The 13,879-nt window shown below is 41.7% G+C and overlaps 1 protein-coding gene across 1 annotated transcript in view; it reads right to left on the bottom strand.

Annotated features, from left to right (window-relative positions):
- Csmd1 (CUB and Sushi multiple domains 1) overlaps nt 1-13,879 on the bottom strand; it is a 1,205,306-nt gene that overhangs the window by 410,217 nt on the left and 781,210 nt on the right. Inside the window, exon 9 of the mRNA XM_027388213.2 lies at nt 3,291-3,415. Coding sequence (XP_027244014.1) covers nt 3,291-3,415 — 125 coding nt within the window. The remainder of the gene's footprint in view (nt 1-3,290; nt 3,416-13,879) is intronic.

The raw sequence follows: 13,879 nt of genomic DNA, 5'->3' as shown, positions 1-13,879 counted from the left end.
GGTAGCCAAGCCAGCATACCTTTGTGGGCCAGTTAGTACCAGGAACTAAACCCACAGACTCCTCCCCATCCTCCTGTCATTACTTTCAGCTACACAGTGTCTTCTGTGTGGCCGGAGGTGCTGTTACTAAACAATGGAAGAGTGATTTATAATGGGCATGCGGGGCATGAAGAACTTGAGAAGCCAAACGGAGAAAACCTTAGTGGTCTTGAATTGGTAGAAATAAGTGCTTGAAAGAATCTACAGAACTCAAAGACAGGGGCACCATGCAGGAAGCAGGGTCTTGCTATGTAGCCCACCCTATCCTTGGGTTTGAGATTAGGAAACCCCAGCCTCTCAAGTGCTAAACTTAAAGGACCACTGAGCCCAGTGGAGGAAGCAGAACTTAACTGACAAACTTGGATATCTAGCTGAGGTGTGTGGGCAATATGGGAGCTTAGTGTATCATTCTTTTTGCTGCTTATAATAAAGTGTTCGTGAGATGGGGGAGGACAAGGGACATTTCACATCTAGAAAATCTGCTGGAGTCAACAGAAGGAGAACAGTGCGGGTGTGACCACATGGCTCCATCAACATGTTATCCCACAAAACACAGGCTTAGCCAACATCATGGCCCCATAAAGTCTGAACACTCAGCCGCTGAAAGATCCAATGCACAGGACTGAGTAACTGTCTCAGAGGATGCCTCACCCTCTCCAGAGGCTCCAGAGGAGTTTACAAACACTTCTGCCACCCTCTCAGCAAAAGGCAAGGCAGAGAAGGGTTCTGCTCCTCCTCTGGATGGAGCTGGAGGAGACTGTGATGAGGGAAACATGGCAGGCAGAGAAGCACAGGGACTAGGTGTTTCTGGTTATACCTGGAGTCTAGGAAGAGCTGACCTCATCTCCAGAGGGCAGAATAGAAATTTCTAGAGGCAGGGCAGAGTAGGGTCTGGGAGGGGAGGGGAGGAAAAAGGAGAGGAGAGGAGGGGAGGGGATGCTCAGCAGGCACTTAGTTCTACTTAGGAAGTACTGGTAGATAGTGCCTGCAATAAAGATGACCCTGCCTGCATATTTCCTGCAGGGTAATGGTGGGAATGACAGGGCATCTCATGCCTGTGTTCCCAGGACAGAAGAGGCTGAGGGTAGAGGATAATTCATTTTTAGGCAAGCCAATATTCTAACCCTGATGTGAATGTCACTCACTCACAAAACTGAGTATAGAAACATCCCAGCACTCTGCCAGTGGGTACAATGTTATGTTAATTAGATATTTGAATATATAAATAAGTGGAATTAACTGGATGCAGGAAATGCATACTAAAGAGTTAAGACTGGTTTCAGAACATGAATTAACTTAAAAGGAGATTCAATGTGTAGTTTAACTTGAAGGAACTTTATATCTAGACTATCTGTTTACTTAAAATATTAAATGGTTTTACAACTGTGCTTGCAACAGATGTTGATTAGAAATTTACATTAAAATAGACCAAGAAAAGTCTAATTTAACCTTTTCCTCCATTTTAAATCAAAAGTATTGAAGACTTTCTTGTCTACTGGAACAAATGGCAACAAACTGCATCCTCTATGAGAAAACTACCCTAAAAACAAGCTCCAGCTAGTAAAGAACATTATCTAGACTATAGAAGGGGTTGATTCAGAAGGAGTCATGGATACATCATAGACAATCGAGGTATATCTAACTGAAATGTATAGCAGAAATCCAAACAAAACAATGAATTAAATCCCTTGACATGGTTCTCTTTCAAACCATGATCCAAAAGGCCATGGAAGTGCAGCAGGAATAAAGTTAGACAGGCTTCTCCTGCAGACAATATTAAAGACAGGGTGCCTTGCACATTGTTGTTGTGACTGCCAATCAGTGCAGGCATTGTGGAAAAATATTAAAAAATGTAACTACATGTAATGCAGCAATCCTTTTAGAAGGCTGCAAGGATCAGGGACTGGGAAGATGTCTCAGTGTTAAGTCTACTTGAGCAAGGCTGGAGGACTTCCAGCCTTCATGTCAAACTCAGAACTGAGTTTGTCTAGAACCCAGAACTGAGGGACAGAGACAAACACATCCCAGGGCATGGTGGGAAGGAGGCTCTAAGAGACTCCACGTAAAAATTAAGATGGGGAACGATTTAGAAAGCCATTCAACAATGACCTCTGGCCTCCACATATGCATGCATGGGTGAACACACCTGTGCACACACATGCACAAAACTAAATAAATAAACAAATGTCTACATGGAACGAGGAGATGTTGTTATCTATGAAACTTTCCTTGGTCCAGTTAGTGCTTTATTTTTCTGGAAAACTATCACTTTGTACAGGTTATTACAAGATAGATGCAAAAAAAAAAAGATATGAAGCCCAAATCTCGATTCATATATCTCATAAAAGTGGGACATTCATATTTTATTTCTGTCTAATTTCATATGTATCTGTTGAATAAACTTGAAATTTATGATGTTAGATATTTTCTTTGGTAAATCTCATCAGATTTATGATAGAGCAAAATTACTATGAGCTGGAAAGATAGGTTGGCAGTAATCACACTAAAGACCTAAGCACCACCATTATGTTGGAAAGATATGACCACCTCCTGAAAATTATTCCAGAGTTCATGGGTACCAAAGCAGGCTTGTTGGCTCATACACATCCACACACACACATAATAAATAAATGTAAAATAAATTTGAAAGAAAATTAAGATCTGAGAACATACTGACAAATTCTTTTCATCACTCAGTCCATCCACACCCAAAATTCAAAGTCAATGCCACTGAAGGGATAGGACTTTAAGGTTTTCAACATGTTTTTATATAATACATTCTGCACATACTTGAAGAGGATTACCAACTTGTGTGTGTGTGTGCTTGTGTGTGTGCTTGTCTCTGTGCGTGTGTGAATGCAAAGTATCAGCTTTGCTCTGAGTAGTAGTGCAGTTCTTTTTTTTTTTTTTTTTTTTGGTTTTTGGTTTTTCTAGACAGCGTTTCTCTGTGTTGTTTTGGAGGCTGTCCTAGAACTTGCTCTGTAGACCAGGCTGGTCTCCAAGTCACAGAGATCTGCAAGCCTCTGCCTCCTGAGTGCTGGGATTAAAGGTGTGTACCACAAACACCCAGAGAGGAATCACATTCTAACCAACTCTGAGGACCTTTCTTTTGACACACATCATCATGGAGACACACATATTAACAAATTCTTCCTTAGCTATAGACTATGTTTCCTATTCAAGCTTCACCCTGTGTTCAGGAGGGCATCCTGCCCCAGGGAGAGTCTAAGTCACCTTACTGGGCACCTTACCTCTGCAGATGGGCCGGTGGTCACTCCATGCCGCAAGGGTCTCAGTGACTCTCTGACAGGTGATGCCCTTGGCTCCCTGGAGCACATAATTGTCTTCACAGGAGAACTGCACACTTGCACCAACCCTAGACAGCACCAAGGGGGGAAAAACAGCCTATATTACCAACAGAGGAAAAACAGCAACAAAATGATCCATTCTACATAAACAGAGGGACACTTGCAGCAATCCACAGGAGATTATATCTTGGGGATTGGTAGTTATGGTTTTAGAGTAAGTCTCAGGTAGCCCAGACTACCTGTGAACTTGCTACACAGACAAGGTTAAGCTTAACTCCATGAAGATTATGCCTAGAGGCCACCTTGTGAACCTTAAGGGCTATCTCACGTGCTGTTCCCTTTTTCAAAAAGCTGGGTCCTCTGGAGCTGCAATTACAGGTAGTTGTGAGCTGCCATGCAGGGTGCTCAGAACTGAACCTGGGTCCTCTGAAAGAGCAACGGAAGCTCTTAACTGCTGAGCTATTGCTATAGCCTCCAAGGAAGGTGCTATTATGGAATATTGTGGCTTACACAAGAATATGTATGTAAGAAAATTTTGCACCCTGAAAACAAAACAAAGCTTGGCCTTGTCTTATGTGAATAAATGTTTTACAAAAGCAAGGACTGAAGGAATCCAAGTTAAGAATTTATCTCCACAAAGGCCTTACATTCCTCTCTTTAATGTTCATCATACGCCCTAGAATATACTGGTTATTACACTTCAGAAATGCATCTTACAGAAGGATATATCTCAGGGAAACTCAGCAACACTTAGCCTAGAGTGAGATGAAAGACTGTGTTGGCTCCAGAGATGCATCTGAAAGACAGAAGCCTGATTATTGGAACCAGCAACAGAACACTGCCCCAGGAAGGGAGTTTGACAGGTACATGAGGCAGTGTGAGTTGGTGTGTGAGCTAGCATGAGAGGCAAGCATCAGTCTGAGAGTATAGGACTCTTCTCTGCCCACCAACTTCACTGAGTGAACAGACAGCTGGAGTGTTTCACTACCTCACAGCTCAATTCTTACAGGAAGCAATTCTACCTGAATGGATGCTGAGGAAACATGGGTGAGAGCAGGACTCTCTGGGGAAGAGATGACAGGAATCCACACGGATCCATGGAGTTGATAATAAATAAAACATAAGGAAGGAATAAGCATGCTTCCTTTCTGGATGATTGAACAGAGACACCTAACAGGGGATATTGGGATTAGGATGTCTCAAGCTACGTGATCAATCAGCTCACACCTGCATGGTACTCTTCCTGGGGACAGCTCTAAATGTGTTGAAAAGTCATTAACTTTGAGCCCAATCCAATTGGGAAAATCTTAGGTTAATGAAACTAAACACTTTTCCTTTCTGAAGGAAAGTCTCAGCTTCTTAAAAAAGAATATGCAAATGGATTCCCTATTTAAGAGTGTGTGGAGAATGTAGAATTTCTAGTTTTACTTGGGCAAAAAAAAGTCATCTTTATACCACATACCAAGGACAACTGGACTTCTACAGTACATATTTTGAAAAAGAAATGCTATAGATAAAAAAAATGGGGGGTTTTTCTTAAGGATAAAAGGTATTGACACCATACACAACTCGGTCTCATTGTCAGTATAACTGTCACCAAAGACAGCTATAATTTGTAGACATTCCCGCATAATTCCTCTATTTCAAGATCTGAACTATAGTGAACAGATGATGTAAATTTACCAATTTTATTTTAAAACTGATATTACAGATTTGCCCCATCAACAGTTTCTTCCCTATCTACCTTACTTTACTTGAATTTCTGTATTTTCATCAGTCTTTCTGAACATTGGCACGGAACATCTACCATGTCATTCTCTAGGAATCGGATGTGTAGAAATAAACAAGGTAGCCAAAACCACAAACTCCAGGAGATAATGGAATGGCTAAGGGAGACAAGAACAATAAGTAAACATTAGAAATAAATGAATGTGGAGGAAACAAAATGACAATGATTAGAACTGAGGCAGCAGAAACAAAACAGAGAATGAGAGTCTGACAAACATTCTATGGTCTAATATGAGAGGCTAATTTCTAGCATGCTGTTTTAAAGTTGGAAGACAGGAGGGAGGGGAAGTGGAGTTCATATATTTGCCTGCCACCTGCTACAATGCAATCGTTTTAGAAGCTAATTTGACTGTCAGTGCCTCTGCTTTTCCTTTACGTGTTGAAAACAAATAGAACCTGAACTTCCCAAAGCACTGACAAAATAGACAAATGAGGTTTCAAACTCCAAACTTTCAGTATAGAAAAGGAAACATTTGCAGAGTAAAGAGACAGACTACTAAAGTGAGAAAACATGTGAGATACACATACAAAGAACATGCACAGCTCATAGTGAGAACAAACCAATGTCAGATTTTGAAGTGGGTGAAATGGTGAAAACAGATGTTTTCAAAGGCAGACATGCCAATAGCCAGCAGACATGTGAAGTCTCAACCATCCTTGCTTGCCCTCAAGGGAATGCAAGTCTAAATCACAAAGGAGGTACACACAGAATTCAGGGTTAGATGGCTGCCCCTGGGCATCTACCTAAGGGACTGTATCTTACTAGGGAGACACATACTCAGCCATGTTCATCATTTCTCTGTTCATAATAGCCAGGATATGGAAACAGCCTACATGTACATCAATCATGAATGAATGACAAAGTGTAGTGCCTTACACAGTGTAATGCTATTCAACCACAAAGAAAAATGAAATCATGAGATTTGCAAGTGAATGATGGAACCAGAAAACATACTTATGGAGGTAACCCAGGTCCAGAAAGACAAACATTGCTATTTTATTACTCATAAGTGGATCATAGCCTCAAAACTTTAACTTTGTATATTTAATTTTAAATCCCTGTAGAATCCAGAAATTATAATGCACCATTGGTGGGGTGTAGGGAGCCGTCCCTGCATTCTCCATTACAATGATGGTGCCTGCAGGCACTAAATGTAAATTATTGCACAGGCGCTGGGTAATTTTCCATTTCCTTGATCTCTGCCTATTCCGTGGCTCATATGGCCTGAGGAGCTGAAGCCAATCATAGGGTGACACGTCCCAGGCAGCGGCTGCCAGCCTTTATTAGGGGACGGGATTCTTGGCTCGGGGTCTCCGCTCTGGTAAGCTTATGCTCTCCTCTCAAGATGCATTAAAGCTTTCCTGCAGAAGGATCCGAGTGTCCTGTGTGGTTCTTGCTGGCGAGACGATAGTGCGGGACATCTGGTGCCGAAACCCGGGAACTTGTTAACATCGCCGGCACTGCGGAGACCCCTCTAACGGGGCGGATTCAGAACTGCAGGGTGGTAAATTCGGAGAGGTATGTCTTTTCTGGACTTTGGCTTGGGAATGTTGCTATTTTGGGAGGTTAGTGTAGAGGCTTCTGTGCTTTTACTAGGAGCCATTTTGACCTTTCTCACTGTTGTAGCAATCTTAAAGAAGTCCAGAATTACATGTCAGAAACCGAATGTAGTGAGAGATGGGGCGCGCCCAACAATAAAATATAAGGAAAAAGGACCTCCCGGGATGTCTAATGACAAGGGAGTGTGTATAAAAAGAGAAACAACAACGAATAAGGAAAAAGGACCTCCCGGGATGTCTAATGACGAGGGAGTGAGTAATTTGTTAGATGATTCTGTAAATAAGTTTAAAGCTTTAAATCTTGATAGCTCTGATGACTCTAAAAGCTCAAGAGATAAAGTTTTAGAAAAAACAGCTCAGCTAGGTGAAAAAGAAACAAAAAAGGAGGGAGAGAAAATAGGGGATAACCGGTCACACCCCGGTAAATTTAAGAGACCTGTTAATCCAGCGGGTGTACTTCCATCAACACCCCCATTATTTGGTACTGACTCCTTTTTACCATTAGAGGAGCGGAGGAAATTACAGATGGCTTTCCCAGTCTTTGATAGGGGAAAAGGCCGTGCATGTTATTCAACACTTCTTGGAGGCCTGGAATGCCTGGGGCTTTAAAGCCTCATAAACATTGACGCTCGGGGCCATACTGCGGCCAAGCGTCACACCTCAGAACCTGAAAGGCCAAAGGAAATGGTAAAAGATATCTTAACTGGTCTTTGGAGAGGCCCGGATCCTATTCTCATAAGATCCAGGGGAGCTATATGTGTTTTTCCACAGGATGAAGAGAATCCCCTGTGGATCCCAAAAAGACTCACACAAAGAGCCCCTTCGGACCTTCAAAAGTTGAAACTCCACCCTCTCCCCGGGAGTTGAGAGCCGCTATTATCCTGATTAACTCCTGTTCTTGACGGAGAGATTGTCATCATGGATCGCTTAGTGGGTGGGGATGGGATTGTTTGGTGCAGCCGTTTGCTGCGGATTGATGTTGCTTCTCTGGCTGGTCTGTAGGCTCAGGGCTCAAACTAAGAGAGACAAGATGGTTATCGCCCAAGCGCTTATAGCTTTGGAACAAGGGGCTTCCACTGATATTTGGCTAACTATGCTTAAGCAATAGGCCGCTGGCCAGACAGCTCTTGCACACCCAGAGCCTAGGCTCATTGCACAGGGTAGAGTGTCTGGTTTGAGCATCCCATGAGGGATGTTGAGCAAGGCATCACACAGAGAGTTGCCCAGTATGCAGGCTTCTCTGGGAGGCATGTTGTCCTGCATAAGGGTTGCCTGCCCTAGTCTCCCTTTCCCAGAAAAACGGCAGAGGACAGGTCGAGAGCGCTTCGGGTCAAGCTAACAGCCTGATGGCGACTCTTGTACACAGTCTTAATGTTTGATTGGGAAGGTACAACCTCTGCCTCTATCCTTCAACATATGGGTGACCTATTTGCTTGTAAAAATATAAAGCCTTATCATTAATAATAAAAAAAGGGGGAGATGTAGGGAGCCGTCCCTGCATTCTCCATTACAATGATGGTGCCTGCAGGCACTAAATGTAAATTATTGCATAGGCGCTGGGTAATTTTCCATTTCCTTGATCTCTGCCTATTCCGTGGCTCATATGGCCTGAGGAGCTGAAGCCAATCATAGGGTGACACGTCCCAGGCAGCGGCTGCCAGCCTTTATTAGGGGACGGGATTCTTGGCTCGGGGTCTCCGCTCTGGTAAGCTTATGCTCTCCTCTCAAGACGCATTAAAGCTTTCCTGCAGAAGGATCCGAGTGTCCTGTGTGGTTCTTGCTGGCGAGACGATAGCTCGGGACAGTGGGGAGTGGGAAGAAAGATCTTAAGAAGGAGGAATCAGAAAACAGGTGACATGAAGACATGGGATAACAGAGCAGGATGTTTAGGTGGGGATAGGGATGGGCATGTGGGCAAGAGGAAAGGATGGAAGAGGGATAACAAATATCTGAATATCTAGGATGTTTGAAAAGGTCATATGGAAGCCTACTATTTTATGAGCTTCCTAAACACACACACACACACACACACACACACACACACACACACACACCACATATCTTTTGTTCATATGAAATGATGTAGCTCCCAGAAGCCAGGTTTCTAAATAAAAAGCCCAGTGTTGCTGGGCAGTGGTGGCAAACACCTTTAATCCCAGCACTCCAGAGGCAGAGTTAGGTGGATCTCTGTGAGTTTGAAGCCAGCCTGATCTACACAGAGAGAGAGAGTTCTAGGACAGGTTCCAAAACTACAGAGAAACCCTGTCATGGGAAAAACAGCCAGTTTCAGTGTGGTTTGCTTCCTCTCAGATTTGGGCCAGGGGTTTCCTGGAGACCCCTAAATACAGACCATTGTTGGTTGTCCCTGAGAACTTTATGGTAATGATGGATATGGCAGTACATGACATTAGTCCTAGCACTTGAGAGGCAGAGGCATGTTGATCTCTGTGAATTCCAGGCCAGCCTGGTCTACATAGTGAGTTCCAGTCGGGCAGGGCTACATATTGAGAACCTGTCTCAAAATAAACAAATAGAAAACATATATCGATGAAGACACCACACAATTGGCAAAGGACACATGGAAATGAGGTCTGTATGTATCAGGATTCTTCATTAATTGTCTTAGACAACTCTAAACATCATGAATTACAATCCAATTCTAAAATGGCAAGACATGCCACTGGATATTTCATGGGAGAAGTAGAGACACATATGCTATGAAGAAGACTAATCTCTCTCTGCTTGGATTTAAGGCCCACTCCAGTGGAGGAAACATATACCTAGTGCTATTAATCTAGCAAAGCACAAATAGGAGAGTTCACAGGCTCTGGAGGTGAACCTACTGGGATTACTTTGCAAAGTGGACATAAATTGAACCTCTGTATAGACTGTGCTGATCTCAAACCTCATCAGAGACCTTTCTTTGTGTAGTGGAAAGTGGATGAGGAGAAACTCGATTTGACTGTGGAGTATATGCTTCAGTGGCATGCTCAGCCACAACGAGACATCTACATCATCTTCCCCCAAGATTCAGGAACCATCATAGAAGAGGGGTTGGAAAAATCGGAAGATCTGGATATCAGGGAGGGCAGGAACAAAACAGTGTCTTCAGGCCAATAGGATAGCTGTACTCATGAACTCATGGTCTGTGTAAGACCTGTACAAGATAAGGCCAGTAAGAATTCCAGCATAGAGGAAAGAAAAGTCCGTGAGTTCTCACACCTAACTCAGCAGCTAAGGACAGTTCATAGAGTCAAGGTGTGAGAGAGTTTTCCTTTAGAGTGTGTCACTTGTTCAGTCAATCATATATTCATAGATGACTCCAAACCCATGCATATATAGGTATCACAACTTGGACCCAGTGGAATATGAAATTGGGAGCAGTGGAGAAGTGAGGGAGAGAATGAACCTAGGATAAGGAACTAGTGGGTAAAAAGGGGTGAACATGATCATAATTATTTCAATAAATCCTCAAAGAAATATTAAAATATATTTAAAGAACCATAAAAAATGTTGAGTCATACCACAGCACAGCTGTAGTAAGAACATAGGAGGTAGGGGTTGGTGAGGATGCAGAAATAGGGGAACACTTTTGCTCTTTTGGCAGGAACATAAATTAGTACAACCACTGTGGAAAATGGCACAGGAAGTCTTCAAGGAACTAAGAAAGACCTTCCACATGCTCCAATATCCCAGCTGGCCATATAAGTCACAGGAGTAGAAATTAGTATCAGGGTGATGTGTACATTTTCTGCATTGGAAATCACAAGCAAGATACAGAACCAAGTGAATGACAGCACACAAATATGGACAAATAAAGTATAGTGTATACACAGAATGGAAACTGGGGGGACCTTCTGTTATTTGCAACACTGTGAATAAATTGTGTGGCCACTTTGCAAAGTTACAGACTTGAAGTCACACAGGCATAGAGAAGGATCTGGATACCAGTGAGTGAGATATCTTCTGGAAATATTGTCCATATGACAAAAAAAAGTCCCATTTGGAGGGGCATGAGCTCAGAGGGTCTTGTGCATACTAAGCTGAGACACAAACTACATGAAATATTATTGTTTGGAAATCACTGACACAGTTTTTAAATATCATCACAAAAGTTATGGCCACATGACGTCAGTCATGCTAATGCATACACATTTCAAAATATATTGTGCGCCAGACAGTGGGGGCGAACACCTTTAATCCTAGCACTTGGGAGGCAGAGTCAAGCAGATTTCTGTGAGTTCGAGGCCAGCCTAGTCTACAAGAGCTAGTTCCAGGAAAGCCTCCAAAGCCACAGAGAAAACTTTTCTTGAAAAAACTAACAAACAAAAAACAAAAACAAAATCAAAATCAAACTATAATATATACCATGAGATATACAATTTACATTTGTCAGTTTTGACACTGATTCATTGATCTCACTTGTGGCAGGTTAGTATGTGCCTAATGGTGAGGCCATGCTTGACTAAACTACTATCAGAAACAAGTGACAGAATACAAGAACAATGAATAAGGGTCATGTTACTTAGTATAGACACATGTATCAGTGTAACAAAGAAAGAAGCATGACTCATGGCTGTTCTGTATCCAAGGCACTAACTGCCAATCAGTTCTAGTTACATCTATACATTTGAAAAACAGACAAGTATTTTTCAGTGGAACTATTGTATCTCTTCTAATTTCTGGTAACTGTGCTATACTAACCCTATAGAATTAAAAAGAAAAATTTGAAGCTGCCATCCTCAGACTGTCTCTACCCTCATGAATGGCAAGCACTGGAAGTGCACGACATTTTTGCAAACACCTTTCAGCCACATCTTCGGGAAACCTTTTCAGCCTGGAGTGAGGATTCTTCCCAGAACTTGCCAACTTCCCGTGGGCTCAGTCTTTTCCAGAAGCCTCTGCTCCAGTGCGGCGACCACTAGTTTCCTGGACATTTAGGGAACCACACAGAATTTCACTACAATTGTGAATTTTTTTCACAACTCAGTGGAAATGGCATTAATAGATACTGAAGCCATTCTGACTTTAAAATATTAAATTAATTAACAAGGGTGAGGTCTTCATCTGCAGGTCAGACATTAGCTCAAGGGGCAACCCTCAGGCAGAATCAAAACCAATTGTCTCAGTAATGGATCAAGATGAGATGGGAAAGAAATATGGCCTGGTTTTTAATTTATTGACTGAGCTTGTGTTTTGCTTTATTCTAGCTCACAAATCAGCTTAGTTTAAAAACCATGAGTGCTTTCCACTTCAGATACACAGCAAACCAAGTTTTCATTGACTTAGGATCACTACATTAGAAATACTGTATATTAGATATATCAGAGTGACTAATCTTGTTTTCATAGAAGTATTCTTCAAGGGTGATTCCAGGAATTCATCTAGCTTTTCATTGGCAAATATATCTAGGACACTTAAAATAATTATGTTTCATAATGAAGACAAATATTGGTCGTGGAGACCTAAGTGAAAAACTTCAGATCTGTTATGTAGTATTAATACTTAAAGGGCAAATTTAAGTGGAACAGTGAATGCAGGAGGACTTTGTCTTTCTAGTAGAATACAATAGAAAAAAATGGCTCTCGCTTCAATGCTCACTGCTTCTAAAACACTCCCCCCTCAACTCCCAATCCAATCCGTGGGAGACACTTTATTCACTGGCATTTATTTAACTTTACTTACTGTGGTGGGAAGAGTCTCCTGAGGTGAATGAGCTATTTCTAGATATGTTAACTAACACAAACTACTTCTAAATATGGGGTTCTTAGAGAATGGTTATTTATGGATTTCTCAAAAAATGTTGGTTCAACTAATTCTGGAAAAATAATCTGGAATGATTTAAGGATTAAATTTGAGTCCAAAACAGAATGGGTGCTGATGTGACTAGGAGCCTCACCGTCCTAGCTGCACAAGAAGGGATGGACAGAAGAGCCCACCCACCATCTGCAGAATCTGCTCAGGTGGCCAGGAGTACATGAGATCTATTTCAAATTTATTTATATATTTAAAAAATATTTTGTTTACATGTGTGTGCATGGATGTATGTGGGTGTACATGTGTGGGGGTTATCTGCCACATATTTTTTAGGTGCCTGAAGAGTCCATAAGATGACATCGGAATTCTCTGGATCTGTAGCAGTGGTTCTGAACTTTCCTAATTCTGAGACCCTTTAATACAGTTCTTCATTGCTACTTCGTAACTGTAATTTTGCCATTTTGTGAATTGTAATGGAAATATCTGATATGCAGGACATCTGATACGCTAACCCTGTGAAAGGGTCATCTGACCCCCACGGGGGTTGTGTTCCTCAGGTTGAGAACCACTGATGAAGATTCATAGGCAGCTGTAAGCTACCTGACATGAGTGCTATGAAGCAAATTCCCATCCTCTGCAAGAGGCTCTTGACAACTGTGCCATCTTTCCAGCCACAATTTTTACTGTTAATAGATAGTAATAATATATTTGAGGTAGAGTGTGGTATTTGAGGATATGTTGACAATATGTCATGACCAGATCAGAGAGGCTGTGGCACATCCATCTGTCACCTCAAGCACTTCCCATCTCTTTAGGTTGGGAACATTCAGAATCCTCTCCAAGCTATTTTGAAATTCAATTAATTGTTGTCAACAAAAGTTATGCTACTGTGCCTTAAGGCATGACAAGTTATCCTTCCTGAACAGAAATATCCCTGTGTCTGTTAGCTATCTTCCCTCTGGGCTGCAAATGGATGGAATGTTATGTAAGATGGCAGTCAGACAGGAATAGATAATAGATACAGGAAGGTTGATTACTGATTGAAAGATATAGTTAATAAATTCGTGAAAGAGATAGGCAAAGGCTAGATACAGGTAGATACAGAAAGGGAGATGAAAGAAAGATATATAGATAAATGATAGGTGGAAGATGGATGATAGGCAGATGACAAAGATGATAGATGTTAGATACAGATAGGTAGATGATAGATAGATAGATGATTGATAGTTAACTGATAGACTGACAGATGATAGATCAGTGAGAGATTTATATATATATATATATATATATATATATATATATATATATCAGATATACAGATGGTAGATAGCAGACATACATGGAAATCAGATTGTGACCTAATAGCCCAGTTAGAATATCATAGTGATCTGTGGCAGGCACCTGTGGAGGCCTTTTAAACACACATC

The sequence above is a fragment of the Cricetulus griseus genome, assembly GCF_003668045.3.
Source record: "Cricetulus griseus strain 17A/GY chromosome 1 unlocalized genomic scaffold, alternate assembly CriGri-PICRH-1.0 chr1_1, whole genome shotgun sequence".
In the NCBI taxonomy this organism is placed as follows: Eukaryota; Metazoa; Chordata; class Mammalia; order Rodentia; family Cricetidae; genus Cricetulus; species Cricetulus griseus.
Note: the sequence above shows the minus strand (reverse complement) of the source record. Positions and strands in the feature narration are given on the sequence as shown.